The 22,782-nt window shown below is 45.4% G+C and overlaps 1 protein-coding gene across 5 annotated transcripts in view; it reads left to right on the top strand.

The window, feature by feature from the left end:
* The window catches only part of LOC117348179 (golgin subfamily A member 6-like protein 6), a 101,111-nt gene that overhangs the window by 55,881 nt on the left and 22,448 nt on the right, over positions 1–22,782 (top strand). For 4 of the 5 annotated variants that reach the window (XM_033919904.1, XM_033919902.1, XM_033919906.1 and 1 more), the window contains 6 exons: positions 3,732–3,851; positions 3,954–4,009; positions 6,655–6,763; positions 9,691–9,822; positions 12,917–12,990; positions 20,216–20,300. In XM_033919904.1, the coding sequence (XP_033775795.1) occupies positions 3,732–3,851; positions 3,954–4,009; positions 6,655–6,763; positions 9,691–9,822; positions 12,917–12,990; positions 20,216–20,300 (576 nt within the window). The remainder of the gene's footprint in view (positions 1–3,731; positions 3,852–3,953; positions 4,010–6,654; positions 6,764–9,690; positions 9,823–12,916; positions 12,991–20,215; positions 20,301–22,782) is intronic. The other variant, XM_033919905.1, reaches the window with a different exon arrangement.

Genomic DNA, 22,782 nt, shown 5'->3' with positions numbered 1-22,782 from the left:
GGGCATCTGCTGCTATAGCCAGCAGGGATCCCCAAGCCTTGCCAGCTGAAGAAGTTCTCAACCGGCATTTCAACTGGCAGTGGCATTTTCTGTGGGAGTCTACCACCACTGCCACATTCAGTGGACTTGGACCTCCCCCCCCCCTCTGTGCATGCTCAATTTTCAAGGGTAGTGGCAGCCCATAGAAAATGCTGCTGACAGATGGAACACCAGTGGAGAACCTTTGGCTAGCAGAGTGCAGGGGGTGGGGCTAAATGACAGTCTGGCTACATGGCTTGCACTACCTGAACTGTATCTGCTCCCTTACCTAGAGTGACATATATGGATGGGACCAGGGCTGGATTTATGCATATTGGGCCTGATTCTATAAGGGGTGCCTACACTAAGGATACCTAGCAAAGTCTAACTTAGTTCCATGCAGATCTAAATTGTTTTTAATTGGTTTTAAAGGTGTGGTAATTGACCACACCATTAACCACTGATTAAAAATACATTAAAAATTAAATAATTTAAGTTTCACATGGATAACTGTGCGGTGCCTAGTAACGTCTAAGTCAAGGCGATCTCTGACACCTACCAACGCCTCTTGAAAAATAGGCATAGTTATGGACAGAGAATAGGCATGGTTGACTTAGGTATTGCTAGGCATCCAAGTTAGGCACCAGTAAATTAGGCCAGGTAAAACTTGGCCTAATATACTGGTACCTACCTGTAGAATGCCTAGCGCCACTAGGCATACTTCTATAAAGGACCCCTAGCAAGAGATTGACAGCCATGTAGAGCAACACTATTTACAGAACCAGACACTCCTAAACCAGAACCAGGCCCTCCTAAACTGGAACAATTTAAGATACAATACAATACAATAACATACTTATATTTCTAGTGCAACAGGCACATCATTCCTGAACCTTCAGGTAATCAATCTATTTCTAAAAGAATTTGTGTAGAGTGCCTCATTAGAATTTATTTTTCCGCCTCCGCACGTACACAGCAATATAGATGGTTTTGTTTATCTGATTTGTGCTTTGGCTGTTCCAACATTGTGTTAATGTATTGTAAATATTGTGTTAATAAAGTATCCAATTTTAACTCTTGGGACTCCAGTAACTGGTTCCACAGCTTTTGTTCATGGACTGTGCTTCAGTTCCCCAGTTTGTCTCTCTACACGCAAAATGGTAGGAGTCTGTCTTTTCTGTTCTTTATTTTTCTTTTATTTGGGGGGGGGGGGGGGATTTCTATCCAATCATGAGGCTTTTCGGTGCTGCTAAGGCTCCCAATTCTGAGACATCTCTGGCTGTGGGAGAGCTCAGACTCTGAGGTCAGAAGTCTGCACCCAAGGGGCAGCCTGTTTATCAGGGTACCTACTTGGCTTGCCTTCACTAATAGTTCAGGAGCTCAAGGACCATTCCCTTGGGAGCAAGGCTCACCCCAGGATCTGTCCATAGAGAGCTTGAGTGCAGGCTGAGTGGCTCTGTGATGGTTTTCTTCAGGATTGGGGCTGACTGCATTTCCTCCCCGACTCCACATGCAAGGTTCGGTGGAGGTTGAGGTCTCAGACTGGTTGTGGGGTCTGAGGGGCAGTCTGAAAAAAACAGACAGTCCAGTTTCCTGGCTTGTTAGAGGCAGAAGTTCTCCCAGTAAGGGCTACCCAGTTTCAAAGGGGACCATTTCCAGATGAATCTGTAGGGTCATTTTTTCAGGCTATATCGGAAGAGGGAAGCATCCGCTGGTATTCTTGAAGGTGCATTCCACTGGATATGTAGCTTTCTTGTGGGCAGAGTTGAAAGCGGTATCTCCTGAAGAAATTTGTAGGTCCTCCCTCCGTACTTTCACAAAGTATTATAGAGTAAACATAGTGGCTGGATTGATTTCCACATTCGGACCATCCATACTTTCAGGAAGCTCATCTGTCCTGCCCTAGATTCCAGGGACTGCTTTGATACGACCCGAAGGTTCAGGAATGATGTGTCTGTTGAATTAGAAGGAAAGATTAGGTACCTACCTCGAAAATCGTTCTAGTAGATAGGCACATCATTCCTGAAGCTCGCCTTGTCAGATGTTCATTAGCCTGCTTTCTGCCTCAGACATGCCGGGATGGCCGAATATCTTGTTTCTCTCCTTTATCCAATAAGGCCATGGATGGGGAATGCCACTGCTATTGCAGTGAATCAAGGGAGTACTCCTGTTACCCCAAAATGGTTAATGCAGTTTGCATTAAGATAGGTGACCCATTTGTTTTCACCTGGTTATTCGTTATATTGGGTTCATGTTTTTCAGTTTCAGATGTTATATATTTTTGTGACATGAGCAAAACAGACATATATCTCGGGGAGTATCCCTGTACCCCTTCCTCTTATGTTTCCTCCATAGGGCTGACCATCTGTTTTATACAAACTGAGAAATTGGAGCAAAGTCCAGAGAGAAGGGAGTTGGGGCAAAAATTTCTAATGAGGGTCTCTACACAGATTCTCACGGAAATAGATTGACTACCCAAAGCTTCAGGAACGATGTGCCTGTCTACTAGAAAGATTATTGAGGTAGGTACCTAATCTTTCCTTTGCTGCTAACCAAGAGGTTCTGTGCAGATAGCAATTAAAAAAACAACAACTCCTGGCCATTTCCAGAGACTTACATAGAATAAAAGTCAATTGACATTCAACATAAAAACTTATGAAATACAATAAATCTTCTAAAGTTTAGAAAACATGCCTCTGATCTAACAAAAAAAGGAAGCACATTCCAACATCTCACAATGCAAATATGGTGGCATGATATTCTTGAACGTTAAAAATTTCACCAAAGGATATAAAAGTACTAAAGAAGTTTAGGAATTCAGGGAATATGTTGCAGAGGGTAACTCTATGTATTAAATCAATTATCTTGAAGCTTGACCCTATAGAATTCTAAATACAAAAGTTCACATTTTAAAATAGTGCCACTCTTCAACAAGGAGCCAGAAGAGATCAACCAACAAAGGGGATGCTCTATCAAACTTGCACACCTCAGTAGCTGTTTCATTGACATGCCTGTGCAATCTAGCCCCCCACCTTACAAAACCGCAGAAGCGGTTTTTAGCGCAGGCCGGCATGCTGAATGCTCTGCGTTGCTCCCAACGCTCGTAAGGAACTCTACGAGTGTCAGGGAGCAGCACAGAGTAGTTAGCACATCAGCCTGCGCTAAAAAAAACGCTTTCACGGTTTTGTAAAAGGGGGGTTAAATAAAGAGAAAATGCCAAAGTGGGGATGGAACAGTACACATCAACCAGAGATAAAACTAATCGATCAATATTTAAGAATCAACAAAACAGTCTTTGTCATATACAGAATTAAACTGTGTTGTAGATACAATTTTTTTTAAAAAAAGTCTGTCACAAATTGGATTAAAAAGTGTTGTAGAGCTATTTTTCCTCGTTCTTTGTTTTGTACTTCAATCTAAATAAAGCACATTACAATAACATTTAAGAGCCTCCCCTCGATTAAAATTTAGGAAGTAAGTTTTAGGTTTTAATAGATGATAAAAAATATATAAAACCAACCAACAATGATCAATAATAAAAAATTAGGATTATTTTATATTGTAATTTTCATTATTTACAAATGCATTTCCTTTTTTAGTAGCACCTTGTAATGTGAGGCCCTAAGGTGCAGCATGTTTACCATTATGTAACTTCGGCCTTGGATGGAGACAACTAATAATGTCCACATTTTGCATTTTCTCTCACCTGGAAGCTGGAGAATGGTTCTGTCCTTCAGATTGAATTGGATGCTTGTAAACAGGAGCTGGAACTGGAGAGGAGTCGCAGTGCATCCCTACAGCATGAGACTCAGATGCTACAGTCCCAAAATTGGGTCAGTGATGCACTAATGAGCTGAGTCGCTTTCAGCTTCCATGTGGGTTCTTGGTCAGTACTGCAGTATGGCTTCTAACTCTGGCATTTCATTCTCCCTCAGAATAATCCTGGAGCTACTAGAATGGGAATCGATCTCTCTCCAAATGCCTCGGAAAGGTGTGTTCTGAAATTCCAGGCTACTTTTCATGTCTTCGACTTTATGGGAAATATTAAATCCAGCACCCAAATTCATCTCACAATAGATCATAATAGAAGTTATCAGTGGCGACTCTTTTCACACAGGAACAAAGCCTGCAATTGGCTCACTTTCATCATCAGCTCAATATAAAATTGTGATCAACAAAACGTATATACAGTGTAATAAACTTTTTGTTTGCTTTTTGTCATATTTTTTACTCTGTAACTTCATCGTCCCCCTAGCCTTTGTAAATCTTGATGCAGTTAAAAAAAATCAATCTACTTATACCTGTTCCACACCACTCAGGATTTTGTAGACTTCAATCATATCTCCCCTTAGCCGTCTCTTTTCCAAGCTGAAGAGCCCTAACCTTTGGTCGCTCTTCTTTGAACTTTTTCTAATGCCGCTATATCTTTCTTAGGATAAGGAGACCAGAACTAAATGCAATACTCAATGTGAGGTCGCACCATTGAGCAATACAGTCTTGTTAACCATCCCTTTTCGAATAATTCCTAGCATCCTGTTTGCCTTCATGGCTACTGCCGCACATTGGGCAGAAGGCTTCAGCGTATTGTCAACGATGACACCCAGATCCTTTTCTTGAGCGCTGATCCTCAAGGTGGTCCCTAGCATCCAATAACTATGATTTGGATTCTTCTTGGCAATTGGCCGATTAAGTGCAGATATTAAGCACTTAACTAGCCAAGGTAACCACATAGAGAGGTCCACATAAAATTCAGTCCCATCTTTATGCGGTCTCCCATAGCCAGTGAAGTGCTAAATATTGTACCAAACTGGCTATACTTTGGCCATCTCCACAAACTCAGAAATTCAATGCATTGAATTTCTGGCCATAATGCTGCTGACAGTCAACAAAATGCTGAGCTGAATATCAACTCCTATAGAATGAGGGGGTGTGAGTACAATTCTTTAAAATGGCACCTACATATAGGCACCTAAAGAGCAAGTCTATAAATTTACACTTGCATTTACATGCAGGGATCTCAAAGTCCCTCCTTGAGGGCCGCAATCCAGTCGGGTTTTCAGGATTTCCCCAATGAATATGCATTGAAAGCAGTGCATGCACATAGATCTCATGCATATTCATTGGGGAAATCCTGAAAACCCGACTGGATTGCGGCCCTCATGGAGGGACTTTGAGACCCCTGTTCTATAGCATGTGTAATTGCAAGGAAAATATCACTTATGTGCATTTTATACATGTATCTGTTGCTTTCATTCAATAAATGATCATCATCTAGTCCTTCCCAATCTAAAATCCGATCAATTAGAGCAAGGCTGCCCAAGTCCGGTCCTCGAGATCTACTGGCAGGCCAGGTTTTTAGGATAGCCACAATGGATATGCATGAGAGAGATTTGCCTGCACTGCCTTCTTGGCATGCAAATCTCTCTCTTGCATGTTCACTATGGATATCCTGAAAACCTGGCCTGCCAGTAGATCTCGAGGACCGGACTTGGGCAGCCCTGAATTAGAGTCTACCAGAAAATGTGCTTTCTGTTTCACAGCCCCTTTATTTTTCAATTGGAATTCCCTTCCTCTCAACTTCCATGCTGAGCTATCATTTAAAAAGTTAAAATCAGCCTTAAAAGCTTGGCTCTTCCAACAAGCCTATATAACTACTGGGACACTGAACCCTAAGGTGGACCCTAGATGCTAGTGTCCACCTTAGGGGTCAGCACTCGAGAAAACGATCTAGGTGTAATCATAGACAATACACTGAAACCTTTCACCCAATGTTCGGCAGCAGCCATAAAAGCAAACAGGATGCTAGAAATTATTAGGAAAGGGATGGTAAATAAGACCAAGAATATTATGCCTCTATCTCGCTTGGCGCCATAAGTTTTGTCCTCCACATTTCACTCCCAACATTTCACACCCAGGTATGTTTCACACCCGGAATATTTGCCCCCACACCTTTCGCCCCCCAGGATGTTATGTCCCTCCACATTTTGCTCCTACTATGGTGCGACCTCACCCTGAATATTGGGTTCAATTCTGAGTTCATTACTTTGGCTTCAAGCAGCGTCTTTTTCAAGACTCTCCACATTTCATTTTGTTCCACTTATCTACAACCATAGGACTCTCAGGGACCCCTGAAAAAGACTTTTTGTTGAAACATGGACCGTGTTGGGTCTCATGCCTTCAGCAGACTAGGTCTTTTAGGTTTTTATGTGGATTATTTTATTTTGACATTTTTAATAAAGTCCACATCCAACCACCTGGTTTTGATACTGTGCGCTATTTGATGTCATCGTTATCAATTGCTGTTTCACTACTTGTTCTGTTTTCTATGCTCTCTTCACTACTGGTTGTATGTTCACTTCGCAATTGCTAATAAAGATATATAAAAAAAAGGATCATCGTCACTGCACGGTGTTTCTCTGGTTCCTTCGTTCAATTCTGGATGACATATCTCAAAAAAGATATAGCAGAATTAGAAAAGGTTCAAAAAAGAGTGACCAAGATGATCAAGAGGATGAAATTCCTCTTGTATGTAAATTACTAAAATACTGACATTCGAGTGTGTTGTTCGCATCTAAAACTAGGCCCCGCAATATAAAACTACCCACTACATGTTCATCTTTGATCTCTGTCCTTCAGGTCAGGACCCAAACAGAAACAGTTAGAGGTGGAGAAGTTACAGCATCAACTTGAAAAGGAAACAACATCACAGAAGATAAAAGAAGGTGTGATATTGACTCTGACAGAGGTAAGAAGCAAATGTATCCTATGCTTGGACTCTCCTCACTCTATAACATAACGTAACATAAAAATCAACTTCTAGACCGCATAACCATGAAGATCTATTACATTACATTAGTGATTTCTATTCCGCCATTACCTTGCAGTCCAAGGCGGATTACATCCAAACTAAAACAAAAATTACATTCAAAATTTGAAGGAATAGAATAAGCGATGACATAGAATTTTTAAGGTAATATACATTGGGTAAAGAGTTACCAAAGGGAAGTGGAGGTCTTTAGGAGATAAGAATAGGGTGAAATTATGGGTTTTAGATAACGTTTGGTAGATAGAAGAGTATTAGAGAGATCTAAGGGTAAATAGAGTGTTGGATATTGGGTTGGGTTTACAAAAGATTTGCGGTTTACAAAAGATTACGTTAATTTACAACCGAGTGAGCATCATGGAATTTAATTACCCAAAAATCTAGAGACTAAGTAAGTTTTCAAATGCCTTCTAAATTCTAGATATGAGAAAGACATAAGAGATAATTGTTTGAATTCTTTGTCCTAACCTGATATGAAAGCGTGCGTTCATGAAATCATTTGAACTTACAAGCTAAGGGGGGACAGGTTCAGGACTAAGAAGCTAAGGGGGGACAGGTTCAGGACTAATGTCAGGAAGTTCTGCTTCACTCAGAGAGTGGTTGACACCTGGAATGCCCTCCCAGAGGAGATTATTGCGGAATCGACCGTCCTAGGCTTCAAGAGCAAACTAGATGCATATCTCCTTAAGAGAGGCATATAAAGATATGGTGGACTATAAATTACGCCAGGTGTACACCTGGCGGGGCCTCCGCGTGTGCGGATCGCCGGACTTGATGGACCGAAGGTCTGATCCGGAGATGGCAGTTCTTATGTTCTTATGTTCTTATGTTCTTAACCCTTCCCACAAAACTCTAAGGTGAACTATTACAAACACACACACACACTTCTTCTATATAGACAGTAATGACACAGGGAGAACATTTGGTTGGGTAATTCACCCCCTGTTTTGCTGGATCCAGATCCCAGTTGTTATAGGTATTCTGTTACATGGATTGAATAGGGAAATGCATATTCATTAGCCCTGCTAACCTCACGGTCACAAAATAAACTTTCTCAATTCCTTTCATCCTTGCTCAAGTTCCCATCTGGACTGTATCTTTCACCTATATAAACCTAGCAAACTAGTCTCTCTAAATGAATGGCAGTAATTCATAGGTAAGGGAAGTAAGAGCAGTAAAAACAGGTGCTCTTTCTTTCATGCATTAATAGCAAACCTAAATTGGCTCCGAATTGAGGGTGGCTCGGTTGATGAATGGGAGTAAATTCCTACAGTTATCTCATTAGGACACACAGATGTTCACTCCGAACTTCCCAGAGATAGGATGAAGCTATGAATCTTAGAAGTGAGCCTGCAAGAGACCTAGATGAGTCTAACTGCCATTGTTAATTATATGTCTTATCTATAGAGAAAAAATTTCACAGAAGGATTGAAGAGGATAGGAAAAAAAGACTATGAGGTATTTTATGTAAAATAGTGTCAGTTTGTAAAAGAAAAAATAAGATGCCTGTGTCTTCAACCAGCATTCTATCTCATGTCCCTGCTGATGGCACTGTTGATAATCTTCAAAATGTCAGTGTTTCCATTTCACACCAGGAAAACACATTTTCTCACCTCTTAGTAAGGAGCTCAGCCAGACAGGCCAAAAGCTTTGTCACTCTGTGTCAACCTGGTTGTTCTGGTATGCTGGAGAAAAATGTATCTTACATACATTCAGCAAAAATTTAAGTTATTAACTATTAACTGTGTTCCATTTCTCCATTCAGGAGGTTAGGGGTTGGCTCTTGTGGGGACCAATGCTCTGGGGGAGAGAGGGAGGGGGATGATCTTATTAGTACTGTTCTTTTTAAACTGAGTGGAAGTCCTCCAAGAGCATTGCTGGCAGTTAGGGTGGGAGTGCTTCAGCATTGCATTTTCAACTGCTAGAACAGGCAGTTTACCTGGAGCCTAGCAGAGCTTGCCAGTCCCTCACTATTGAGAAATGTGATAGTGAAACAGCACCCCCTACTGGTAGGACTATAGTTGGAGGACTCTTGCTCAGCTTCAAGTGTTTACTGTGAGGAGTGTGTGTGTGTGGGGGGGGGGGACTGCTCTTTGTGGAAATCAGGAGGGAGGAGGGCCAATGCTCTTAGGGAGTTCAGGAGAGAGGGGGGCTGATACTCCTCAGTAGTTTAGAAGGGAGGGGCCAAAGCTCTTTCGGGGGAGGGAAGGGAGACTAGAAGACTTTTCAGGCCATTACCCTGAAGTTATCTGGGTATTGGCCACCATTTAGTGCCGGTATCTGAATAGCTAACTGAGCAAAGACAAGACTGCTTTTTATGTAGTCCCATCTATCCAGTTAACTATCTGAATATCATCAATGTCCAGATAAGCCTGGCTCTGCCTATATTCTGCCCCCAGAGCACCCTGGCACTTGCCAGATAATGCACTACCCAGTTATATGCCACTGAATATCAGTGGATAGCCAGGCACAAGTGATTTAAACAGTCAGAAGCCTCCCCAGCCCAGTTACATTGCTTTGAATATTGACACTATAGTGTCTACTGGACCTGAAAGTAACTCAACCTGAGCTACTACTGAAAAGATCTGAGTTAAATCCAAATATTTCTCCCCTCTTTGCATAATCAACCATGAGTTGGGAGAGATTTTGATTAATAAATGAAGGTATGACATGTATTAGTAATGTTTCAGATTAACATTTGTAGGAAAAACTTAATTCAGGTCTGCCACTTACCTGGATAGCTTGAGGTCTCCTGTCAACTTTTGGTCAGAAGAATCCAACATGCCTAACTTGAAATTCATTATAGTGTATGGATAACTTTCAGAGAGAAGTTATTTTATCTGTTTTAGGCCTCATTGGAGGAAGTGGATACAGAGTTAGTTGTAGTTCAAGAAGAGCTACAGAAGGTTTGGGACATGCTGAAAACACGAGATTCAGAACTGGAAGAACAGCAGCAGGAGCTGGAATCTGCTAGGGACCAGGTAGAAAAGTACTTTTCGGCCCTATCCTGGAAGCACATCTAGCCAATCGGGTTTTCAGAATTACCGCAATGAATGTGCATGAGACAGATTAGCAAATATATACAAATATATCTTATGCATAATCATTGTAGAAATCCTTAAAACCCGCCTGGTATGGTGTGCATCCAGGAGAAATTTGAGAAACAGTGAGTTAAAAATTTATAGGGGGACAATTTTCAACTCATGGTGGACAGTGATTTTATAGCTGCTCACAGACATGGGCTAAATTAGATCAGATATTCAGTGATGGACGGCGTTGAATAACTGAGTCTTTGGAGCCTCTCCTATCTGGTTAAATAATTTTCAGTATTGACCCCATAGTGGTCATCTTCTGACATGAAAACTACTGTATCAGCCATCTCTTTATAAGATCAGATCTAAAGGTGTCTTCTCCATTACTGGATGGTCTTGGGGTCATTATCTGCTCCTTCTCATATTTTATCGTGTCAATATTCAGACATCATTTATTAAAATATTGACCTCCATTATCCAGACAAATGGATTAGATGGAACTGGCCACAGATATTCACTAGCACCACAGTAGCTGCCACAGAATATCCTTACAGACTACCTCAGTACTATTTAGATCGTGCCAGGGTGGAAAATGGCAATGAAGAGCATAAGAACAAGCTGTACTGGGTCAGACCAATGGTCCATCTAGCCCAGTCTCCTGTTTCCAATAATGGCCAAGCCATTGGCCATTGGGCAGAAACCCAAATAGTAGCAACATTCCATGCTTAGAAAGCAGCACTATTCAGATTGCAATGTAGATAATTACCCGGACAAAGTTAGGATAAAAAAAATTTGGTATTTTAGAAAGGATTATTGACCTTTGACATTCTTATTCCGAGTTGGACATCATGTTCTAAAATAGTTCAGTGGTCTTCATTCATTTTTAAGCAGGGGCCAATTTGGAGTTTAATGAGCTGAAGGACAGCCACCAAATATCTTCACATGTGGGGCAACAACAGTGCTGACTAGTATGTGTCAATGATATCCATCCCAACCAGCTCCAAATTTCATTAGGGGGTGTCCTCAAGTCTGAGATCATTTCCAAATGTGTTCTCTTTTGTCTGTCTTCAAACATGTGTCTCTTCCTCCCCCCCATCTTGTCTGCTCCATTCATTACCTCTTTCTGTCCTGAGCCTGGGTAGAGAGGCAGATTAGCAGAAAAAACCTAGAAATACATTGGGGGCCACCCCAGAGGTCTTGGGGTGGGGGGACTTGCACTGAAGAACACTGACCTAGTTAGAGAATTGCCCTTCAGATGTGAAAAGGAGGCAAAGTGCGAGGTTATAAAATTTGCAGACGATACCAAACTGTGCGGCAGAGTTAGGTCCAGGGAGGAGTGTGAGGACCTGCAAAGGGACCTGGGCAAGCTGGAAGACTGGGCAAACAAATGGCAAATGCGCTTTAATGTGGAAAAATGCAAGGTCATGCATATAGGGAAAAAGAACCCGTTGTTCAACTACAAATTGGGGGGGGGCAATGTTGGGAGACAGCAGTCTTGAGAGAGACTTGGGTGTGCTGGTGGATGCATCACTGAAGCCATCTGCACAGTGCGCAGCAGCCTCGAAAAAAGCCAACAGAATGCTGGGCATCATAAAGAGGGGCATAACAACCAGGACGCGGGAAGTCATCATGCCATTGTATCGAGCGATGGTGCGTCCACATCTGGAATACTGTGTTCAATATTGGTCGCCGTACCTCAAGAAGGACATGGCGGTACTTGAGAGAGTCCAAAGGAGAGCAACGAAGCTGGTAAGAGGGCTAGAACACTGCCCATACGCCGAGAGGTTGGATAGGCTGGGGCTCTTCTCTCTGGAAAAAAGGAGGCTCAGGGGAGATATGATAGAGACCTTCAAGATCATGAGGGGCATAGAGAGGGTGGATAGGGACAGATTCTTCAGGCTGAAGGGGTTGACAGGTACGAGGGGCCATTTGGAGAAACTGAAGGGAGATAGGTTCAAAACAAATGCAAGGAATTTTTTTTCACCCAAAGGGTCGTGGACACTTGGAATGCGCTACCGGAGGAAGTGATCAGGCAGAGTACGGAACAAGGATTCAAACAGGGATTGGACAGATTCCTGAGGGATAAAGGGATCGTGGGATACTGAGAGAGGTGCTGGGATGTAACACAGGTATAGAAAGTTAACCAGGTAATAAGTATAGAAACCCAACCAGGTCGTGCATGTGCAAGACCGGAGGGTTAGGACTTCGATGGGAAGATAGGACTCAATGGGAAACCAAGGTGGCAAGGGGGCCCCTTCTGGTGATTCAGACAGGTCGTGACCTGTTTGGGCCGCCGCGGGAGCGGACTGCTGGGCAGGATGGACCTATGGTCTGGCCCGGCGGAGGCATTGCTTATGTTCTTATGTGCCTTTCAGTATTTATTCATTAGAACGATCTCAAAGCTAAAGTCAAACATGTTCTCATAGCTAAAATGAAGAAAAGAAGTTGAGAGAGAGCTATGACGATGCAAACAGAGCAGAGTAGAGAGGAGAAGACAGAATATGATGTATAAATACTGTAGCTACAGAGACAATGTGAGGAGAAGAACAAGGAAAAGAAACTGGGCTACTAGTCTTAGACAAATTTCTTATGTAATTATTATTTAAAAATTCTGTAAACAGCTTTCTTGGCTCATGTGAACAAATTAGCGCTGGCTTTTACAAAGCTGCGATAGAAACTTCTACCGCGGGCCAATGAGGTAAATACTCCGACACTCATAGAATTCCTATGAGCGTCGGAGCATTTACCTTGCCAGCCTTGTAAAAGGAGCCCTAAAATAGGAAAATAAACAAGAGCGAAAGGAACGTCAGTAAAAAGATAGAAAAGATAACCCATCTAGACAGTTCCATTCATAAAACAAATGGGAGGCAGCAGTCTAAGAAATGGCAGAGCATGTAACAGAAAGAAATAAATAAAGGCCAAGAAAATGAAGTAGGGAGAGGAGAAGAAAGGAGAACGCAAAAGTTCTCGTCATAGACACCAGCAATCTGACAATGGCCAGGCTTTCTAAAGTCCACTTCCTCCCATTTTTTTGTCTCTGCAGTATACTGAGTGCAGCACAGAGAAGCTGAGACTGGAACAACTTGTGACTTCCTTGAAAGAACAGCTGACTGAGAAGTAAGAACCCTGGAATCCGGGCCTGGCGCATGAATGTGTCAAAGCTCTGTTCCGGTTGAAAAACTGCTCCATTTTTTTTCTCCCCCATACTAGAATATTTTTATGGTGTTGAACTCCATTTATAAAGAACATAGAGGTGGGAATTGAGATATCCAGATTAGCACCTGCTCAGTTCAGGCGGCATTTTGGAAAAATAATCTTAAAACGCTAACACGCTACTGTATGTGTATTTGGTGGCATGTGCAGCAGGAATAGTCATTTTACAAATATGCACATTACATTCCCACTCACTCAATAAGATCCCAGAGTCAGAGCCTCCTTGAATTTCCCTCTTTTAGCCAAATAAGGCTAGAGCAGGGGTAGGCCATTCCGGTCCTCGAGAGCCAGAGCCAGGTCAGGTTTTCAGGATATCCACAATAAATACGCATGAGATAGATTTGCATCTCAAAGAGGCAGTGCATGCAAATCTATCTCGTACATATTCATTGTGGATATCCTGAAAACCTGACCTGGCTCCAGCTCTTGCGGACCGGAATTGCCTACCCCTGGGCTAGAAGAATATAGAGACAACCCCAAAGTTATGGAATTCTCTACCAAAACAGCTGAGCACTGTTCCCTTTAAGCTGAGCGGGAGTTCTCCAACTGCATTGGTGTTTCATAACAGCGGAATCTGGATAGGCCCGCTACCTACATATATTTCAAACCTTTAACCCCTCCCTTACCTTATCCCACAAAAACTCGACAATAATTATGGTGAAAAATAGCCGCAGCCCTGTTTATTGGTCATAACAGGTTGTTAAATAACATAACAATGCATAAACAGTATAAACATTATAACACAAATTATTTCGAGCTACTGTAAAGACAAGTTATGCCCCCGACCCCGCCATGAAGCAAGAATCTGGGGGTGGCATGTCCCCCACATGCCCCACTAACCCGGGTCACCTGACCCACCAGGCACGGCTCCCAGCCGGCCCACCGCTCATCCCCTGATGAGCCCAGCCAGTAGCTCGAGATACCGCCATAGGGCCTGTAAACCCTTACAGGCCCCCCCCCCCAATGAACAGAGCTGCGACTAAGATAGCGCCCAACGCTCACAACCCGACGAGAAATCGTCCAACAGCAAATCCCAGCCTACGTCCGACAAATGTACCCGATCCCTCGCAAACAAACCTAAACATGACACATCCACCCAGTCGTGTCGTAGTTGCACCCCCCCTAGACTCCACCCATCGCCCTACCTGACGGTTGACCTTGCACAGACCCCTGGTCCATCTCCGGGACTCCAGCCTGCGTGGTCGAGGAATAATGTCCGACCACAGCAGCGTCGTGCCCGGGAACCACTCCAATACCATCCTGAGATCACCCAGAATCGTGTCAATCAGGTGCTTCCCCGTCTGGGAATCCACGTCGTTACCACCCAAATGCAGCAGCAGGACATCCGGACGACGAGGACGACGACGGAAGTCAGCCAGCAACGGTAACAGCTGATGCCACCTCATGCCCCGCTGACCCCACCAGGACACGCGAATGCCCAAGTGCTGCAGACCCAGGTGCTGACCCCCAGGCCGGATCGCGGCACGCTCTCCTGCCCAGTGGACGAAGAAGTGCCCGACAATCCACACCGTACGCTGTCGCCGTACCGCATCTGTAAGGCAAACCCAACAATCAAATCCAGCCCTAAATCATAACACAAAATTCTGGTTAGTAAAGTGTCAGTCCTGAGCATGCACCAACCAGCTATAGCCACCCACTTCCCCAAGACCAAAGAACCCATCAATGGAAACATTAACTGAGCAGCCCAACCTAGGTCCCTCCCTGATCTAAACCTCGTGCCACCCCTTGAGGCCTAATGTAACTCCTGTAACGGTCCGAGGACCAATGTCCTAACCGTTGAATCCCTTCACCTGGCACCCCTGCCAGAAAGGCGCTAGTGGAAGCCCCAATACGAAATGAATGAGTACCAAAGCGCACCGGGTCCTCACCACATCGGCGCAAAACTAGACGCAGCACGGCTAAGAACTGATAATGAGTAAGGGGCCCGCTGTCTTCATGCAACAACAAGGCCAATCCCAAAGGAGGACGAACCGCCATATAGGCACACAGAGCCGTAACCGGGCAAGTAACACCCACTATTTTATGCAACACCACCGTACGGCCCCTGCCCAGCTGGTCTGTCTTGGATCTGGCAAGATATAAACTAACGGTACTGTCACCGCACTGTACATGCCGCAATAAAAGGCCACGCGCACCCACCGAATTAGCAGGGTGCACAAGTAGCTCCCCGACGCGGAAGGCTCCGAAAAAAGCTAGCGAAAACGCAGCAGTGAACAGCAGCACCTCGTATTGGGACCGAGCCACCGCCGGCAAATCCCCGATCAACCTCCTCAACAAGTCATGAGAAATTGGCCGCCGTGCATCGGGTTGCTGCGGCGCAATCCTAGCCATAGCCGTCAGAAGTCTACGCACTAGGAAACCTGAGGACGGGCAACGCCACCCCAAGGCCCTGGAGAAGAATGTAAAACCAGCTAAGTGGCCAGCCACAACTCCCCGCGACAAACCCTCACGATGTGAGTCCTGCACAAATTCCGCTAGCAGGGTCTCAGATACTGGTCCCGGGGACCAACCCCGGGAAGACAGGAAGGCGAACAATCGACGGAATCCAGCATTGTAGCGAGTCCAGGTGGTAGGAGCCACCGACTGTCTCAGCAAGTCCCAGAGCCCTTCCCGACCAGGCTCCATAAATGATCTGGCATCTGCAACCCATGGAGCTGCGCGTCTGGAGCCAGCCGACGAAACTGCGAAAAATTAAAGCGAGAAAGAGCATCAGCAATACAGTTGCGACTCCCTGGCACATGCCTAGCCCTAATGTACAAATTGAGCCACAAACAACGCAGAACGATCTCACGCATCAACTGATTAACCTGCAAACATTTTGCGGCATGCCGATTGACGACCTCCACAACCCCCATATTATCGCACCAAAATATCACGCGCTTATTACACAGCCGAGCAGGCCAAAGATCACGAACACCTGAGGTGGCCGCAGCCAGTCGTCGAGCAAAAGCCCGCCCCATAGGCAGTACGCGACACGCGAAGTTATGTGACCCCAGCAGTGATTGAACGTCTCTGAGGGTAGCCTTGCGGGACTCCGCCATCTGAGAAATCTGCAACAACAGGAGTTTTACCTTGTCCAGTGGCAACCTGGTAACCATAACTACGGTATCAATCTCAATACCCAGAAAAGTAAGCACCGTAGTTGGACCCTCTGATTTTTCTGCCGCCAAAGGAATACCGAAAGCAGCAGCCACGCGTTCAAATGATGCTTTCAAGCGGGAACACACCGCAGACCCCGCTGCTCCAACAAATAGAAAGTCGTCCAGATAGTGCACAACCGAATCCACCCACGCTACGCGGACCGTAACCCAGTGCAAGAACGTACTAAACATCTCGAAGTAAGCGCACGAAATGGAGCAGCCCATCGGTAAACAACGATCGTAATAGAACTCACCCTTGAATCAAAAATCCAGCAGCGGATAAGAGGAGGGATGGACAGGCAAAAGCCGGAAGGCAGCCTCAATGTCCACCTTTGCCAGGAGAGCACCACACCCAGCCTGCACAACAAGACGCTGCGCACAATCAAAAGACGAATAGCGAACTATACACAGGTCACGAGGGATGCCGTCGTTGACAGAGCGGCCCGAAGGCCGGGACAGATTGTGAATCAAACGGAACTTACCAGGGTCTTTGTTGGGAATAATAGCCAACGGGGAGACCATCATAACCAAGAAAGGCTGCTCCCGAAAAGGCCCCGCAATGCGCCCCAGCCCGATCTCCTCCTGCAATTTAGACCGAACCACCTCCCATAGGCTATTCACTGAGGAAGCATTGGGAACCCGCACTGGAGCCACCGGCTTCTCGTACGGTATGACAAAACCCTCATCAAAACCTTTTTCCAACAATACTGCAGCCCTCCGATCACTATAACAGCTCAACCACGGCCGGAGGGCCCCCACCTTAATCGGGGTGGGCACCGCAGAGGAACCCACCTCATTTTGCTGGCCCTGAGGACAAGGCCACTCCTTTTTTAGGGCATTTAAGCGCTGAGTGACCCTGCCCACACAGCGAACAGGCGTGCCGGAATCTACAATCCGGAAATGGACACGCCGCTTTGTTGAACTTCCAGCAGAGGTCATTCCCTCCCCCAGAACCCTGACCCGGTTGCCCAGCGCCGGCTCGAAAGGAACGATTCACACCTGTCGATCCCTGTTGCATTGATCGTGCCGCAACGCCCGCCGCAGCGCCCCCAGGTCTAGCCATATGCGTTAACCACAAATTGATATCTTGGGTACCCCAAGACATGTGCCTGTTTTCTTCCATCTTATCTCGAAAAGCCTCGTCATAGTTGAGTCAGGCCCAACCACCGAAGCGCTGATAAGCGTCGAGCACAGAATCCATGTACGCCAAGAGCAGGCCATAATCCTGAGGACGAGCCTGACCCCATACACTGGCTAGTCGAAGAAATGCCCGCGTCCAGTTGACCATATTACGGGAGACCTGACCCAATTTAACCTTGCCCTCTTCCCTCTTACCCTTCTTTTTACTCCTACGCTTCCTGCCCTCTAAGAGCCAAAACACGTCGATGCACGCTCGCTTTCTAATTTTCCGACGCAACCCTCTAGGTACCTTCTCCCAAAGCTCGGTGAGCGCCACCAATGCCGGAGCACCCCTATCCTGACTCTCCTGCCCCGCCTGCTCACCCAACGCCCTCGACCGAGATCGGGAGGAAGACGAAGAAGAAGTGGAGGTTAAAGAAGAAGAAGACGATGAAGAGGAGGAAGCCCTAGCCCTTCGCTTGCGCTTGCGCTCACTCTTCCCCTTCCCCGTACCCCATTCCCCACACTCAGCAGCCTCTAAGGCCATGTTACCCATGTCCTGTGCTCCTCCAGCGATGATCGGTACTCTCGACTCTCCAGCAGCGCCATCCGCAGCAGCTACCATGTGTGGACCCCGCTGTCTGGACAACGCCGAGGTTCCTCCGCCAGTAGCGCCATCTGCAGCTACCACACGACCAAGTCCACTCTGCCCGGGCTCCGCCGTCCGAAGTCCTCCGGAACTCTGCACCTGCTTCTGGGAAAAGGTGGCCACAGCCTCACGTCCCACTGAAGAACCAGCAAAAACCTGTGAAGAAAAATCCAAACAAGGACCAGACAACTGCACAGCACCAGCAGGAAGAACCCCATAGGGAGCCCCAGAACCCCCTGCTCCCCCGAGGGCCCACCAATCAGCAGGCCCACCGCCGCGACCAACCCCACGGCCCCACGCAGATGCAGGATCGGACATGCCAGCACCCCCCAGCGGCCAAGGCACAGGACTCCAACCCGCACCCCAAGACCCCGAAGCCCAGGGAGGCCAGAAGGGAGAATGAACAGGGGGCTGGAAGATGCTCTGCGTTGGAGCAGTGACACCCACGCCCAAACCACCAACAGGAGCACCCAAGCCACCATCCTCGACCGTCCCTGAAGTCGCCGGTACCCTAAACTGGACCTCTCTCTCCGCCGAACCAGCAACCGCACCCCTACCCAAGAAATGTTCACCAGTCTGCGTACCCGAACAGGCAGGTACCACTGGTGCTGTATGCAGCACATCCGGCTGAGTCAACACAGCAGCACGTGGCTCTGGCCCAGCCACACCCGACACCTCCCCCGCGGTCGGCAATGCACTCCCCGACGCTGCCACAGCCCCAACCCCGATAGAACTACCCGACCCAGCCCCTTTACGGGCCCTCCCGCCGGACCTCGTGGTTTCCAACGGACCCCCTCCTGCCCCCAGCGCAATCGATACCCTAGCAACCGCACGAGAACGCCTCGGCGGCAGGAACGCTCCCGGTTCGGCGCATTACTCACCGGCTCTTCCTCCTCGTCGAAGGAGCTACCCGCCGCGAAGGAGAGCTCGGCCGCACCGCCCCCGGAACCCGAACCCGACTCCATATCCGAAAAGCCGCCTCGGAGGACCAGAAACGCCCTTAGTCCTCCGAGGCCCGACTTATAAAGCCTCCCCCCTCCCGACACCCTCCGCGGCCACGACTAACCAATGGCAGGTCTTCCCAGCGGCAGGAAGACCTGCCGACCAATCCCCTGCCTCCTGATCCCCCCAACGGCCCCGCGTCTCCGACGGGCTACCACGCGGGCCTCCCAGCTCCGCGTTAGGTACGCCCGTCGAGACGAGCTCTCGGGCTGCCTAATATTGGGTTTTCAATTGCTAGGCAGGCTCCCTGGAATCCTGCAGAGCTTGCCCGTCCTTCACTACGGATAATGTGATAGGGCCTGTTTTTATAACAGGGTACTTACAGTATGGGAGAAGTCCAAAAGAATGAGTTTGCTTTTAAGATGATTTTTGAAAGCATTTGCCCTGATGCAGAGCTGGGAGCTCAAAATGTGATCACACCATCACTTATTTGGATTGGCTCTCAAGATAAGTAAAAAAGAGATTTTTCAATCATTATGTTACTTGAGATAGAGAACCATTTTGCTCCCCTTTCTGACTGCCCTTCATTCACATTTTTGAAAATAATTAGACTGCATGCACTGTTACACTTATTTATTCCATTTTTTAGCCCATCCTCCCAAAGGAGCTCAGAATGGGTTACAAATCAGGTACTCAAGCATTTTTCCTATCTGTCCTGGTGGGCTCACAGTCTATCTAAAGTACCTGGAGCAGCAGAGGATTAAGTGACTTGACCAGTACACCACACTCTCAGATTGCCTTGATTGCTACACTTTTCAAAACTGCTATTTGAGATTGTCGGTATCTAAGATTTTTAGATTTGTGGGGCTAAAAAAATTGTTTTAGATTTAGGCCATAATTTTAGAAACATATCCATGTGTAAACTATGGCATTTACATGTGTAGATGTGTACAAATTGTGTGATTTTACAACGTGTTAAAAGGGGGTGGGATTCGATCTACTGCTAAGCTGGTATAATGGTAGAGTTGTGCATTAAATCTGTTATAGAATACTAGGGTAAATCTGCAGATACACACCAAACTCTAGGTGAGGCCACTTACACTGTGCCTATGGCAGGTGGAAGTAAATGCTGGCACTTAGAACGTAACAGCATCTCACAGCATTAGAAGTTGTCCCCAGAACCATTTAAAAGAAGAATCAGATGATCTGGTGGTCTACACTTTAGCACTTGAATTAATGCAGAGCTGTGTATATCCAGGGACCAGGATCTAAGGCACCTCAGGCAGCTAAAAGAGATGGAGAAGACAGAGATGGAGATTAAACTCTCTTCATTGGAATTAAAGGTAATTTGTAAGAGAGACAATTGTCGTCATTCTGTACATGGAAAGCATTTGGTTTTGGTTTTAAGTTTTTTATTGATTTTTACATATAACAACAAGTGTCATAAATTGTCATACAATTATTTTAACAATACACTTGATATATCTATAATGTATTTTATATAATACATATCTTATATTATCTTTATTACAATTTTATATATCAATAAATTATAATGATTTTATCAATTATTATTTAATTATTAATCCTTTTCCCTCCCTTCATTTTGTTATTGTCACATAAGAATAATATCTATTATGATAGATCGTTTATAATTTACGACAAAGAGAATAAAAACCTTACCCCCTCCCACCCTCCCTCCTTTAACCATTATCTTAATATGGGAAAAATGAAAATCAGTTGTTACAATATTCTGTTAATGGTCCCCAAATCCTCTTGAACTTATCTATATATCCTTTTTGTGTTGCAAATGTACGCTCCATCTTATATATATGGCAAACTGAGTTCCACCAAAAATTATAGTTTAATCTGTCACAATTTTTCCAGTTATGTGTGATTTGTTGAACTGCTACTCCAGTCAATATAAATAAAAGTTTATTGTTATTTGACTCCGAGCTCTCATTGCAGTACCAAACAAAATCGTATCGTATGTCAAGGCTACCGGATTTTCTAACATCCTATTCATTTGAGGCCAGATTGATTTCCAAAATATTAATATGAATGGACAATAAAATAAAAGACGATCTAATGTCCCTGCTTCTAGATGACAATGCCAGCATCTATTAGACTTAGAGCTATCTATTCTATGTAAACGTGTAGGGGTCCATAAAGCTCTATGTAAAATAAAAAACCAAGTTTGTCTCATAGAAGCTGACAATGTGCATCTTAACCTCCAAGACCAAAGTCGTGGCCATTGAGATGCATTAATGGAAAGCATTTGAATGTGTGTAGGCTGTTGAGGTGTGTAATAATAGTGGAATGTATGTTTGCTTGGTACGCACAATAGTTGTATTCAAAGTGTGACACATAAGTGCAATCTGCTTGGGTGGGGTATTCTGTTGGTGAAGGGTATATGGTTCATTGGTTATACATGAGTCTTTCACAGCAATGTGAATAGTTAGGACAGCGATTTTTATCTGGGTTATATAGACAGCAGTATGAATATCACATAAGAACATAAGAATAGCTTTCCTGGGTCAGACCAATGGTCCATCAAGCCCCAGTAGTCCGTCCTCACGGTGGCCAATCCAGGTCTAGTACCTGGAAAAAATCCAAAGAGTAGCAACATTCCATGCTAACGATACAGGGCAGTAGCTTCCCCTATGTCTTTCTCAATAACAGACTATGGACTTTTCTTCCAGGAACTTGCCCAAACCTTTTTTAAAGCTAGCTACGCTATCCACTTTTACCACATCCTCTGGCAACGCGCTCCAGAGCTTAACTATTCTCTGAGTGAAAAAATATTTCCTCCTATTGGTTTTAAAAGTATTTCCCTGTAACTTCATCGAGTATCCCCTAGACTTTGTCATTTTTGAAGGAGTGAAAAATCGATCCACTTGTACCCGTTCTACTCCATTCAGGAATGGGTAGCTGTGGCTCGCTGGCTTTGCATGGGTATCCAGTGCCACTCACTTCCTGGATAGTGCCACTGACAATCCATGGCCAGTGCTGGCTAAGCCAAATAACAGTTGCAGTTATCTGGATATTTCCCTTTGAATATTGCCCTGCAAAGAGGTGAGGGGAGGGGAGGGGGGCCCATTCTCATTCATCCTGTTTCTGCAGCCTATTGAGTGTACCACACCTCATTTCAGGATTTCAGAAACATTGTTATCCGGAACTGGGAATCAGAATTTCTTTGGCTGCATATCTCATTCAAAAGAGACTTTCAAATAATGCTTCTGGTTCTGTTCTGGTTTGGGCAAATATAAAAGTTCAGTCCTGGTTCCATTCAGGTTCAGTCTGATGTCATGATGACGTCTCACTGCACTAAGGGCTGTGACAGACCTTAGAACAGTTAAGAAAAAAGACTAATGACCTTGAGAGCTCAGTCAAAAGTTAAGCTGAGCTAGGGAGAAAGCAGAGTAGTTCAGACAGAACATTACTATCCTGTTTTCCTGAAAATAAGCCCTAGCATGAATTTTAAAGATGCTCCTAATATAAGCCCTACCCCAAAAGTAATCCCTAGTTCAGATTGACCCCCGAAGGCCCTGCGCCCCCCCCCCCCCCGAATGTCCACAACACTCCCTGACTCCATCCATGAAAATTTTGGACTTGTCAATTCAGCAACCCCCATCCCTGCTGCTTTAGGAGGCCTCGGAGCGGAGGTATGTCAATCTCACGGTGGGAGGATCGATGGGGTTCTGCTGCACGGGGAGGGGGGAGGGAGTGATAGAAAGATGCTGCACAAGGGGATGGGTGACGGGGAGGAAAGATGCAGCACATGGGGAGGGGGAAGAAAGGAAAGAGGAAGAATTGGGGTGGAGG

This window comes from Geotrypetes seraphini, chromosome 14, assembly GCF_902459505.1.
Source record: "Geotrypetes seraphini chromosome 14, aGeoSer1.1, whole genome shotgun sequence".
Lineage (NCBI taxonomy): Eukaryota > Metazoa > Chordata > Amphibia > Gymnophiona > Dermophiidae > Geotrypetes > Geotrypetes seraphini.
This window is presented reverse-complemented; position numbering and strand designations above follow the sequence as displayed.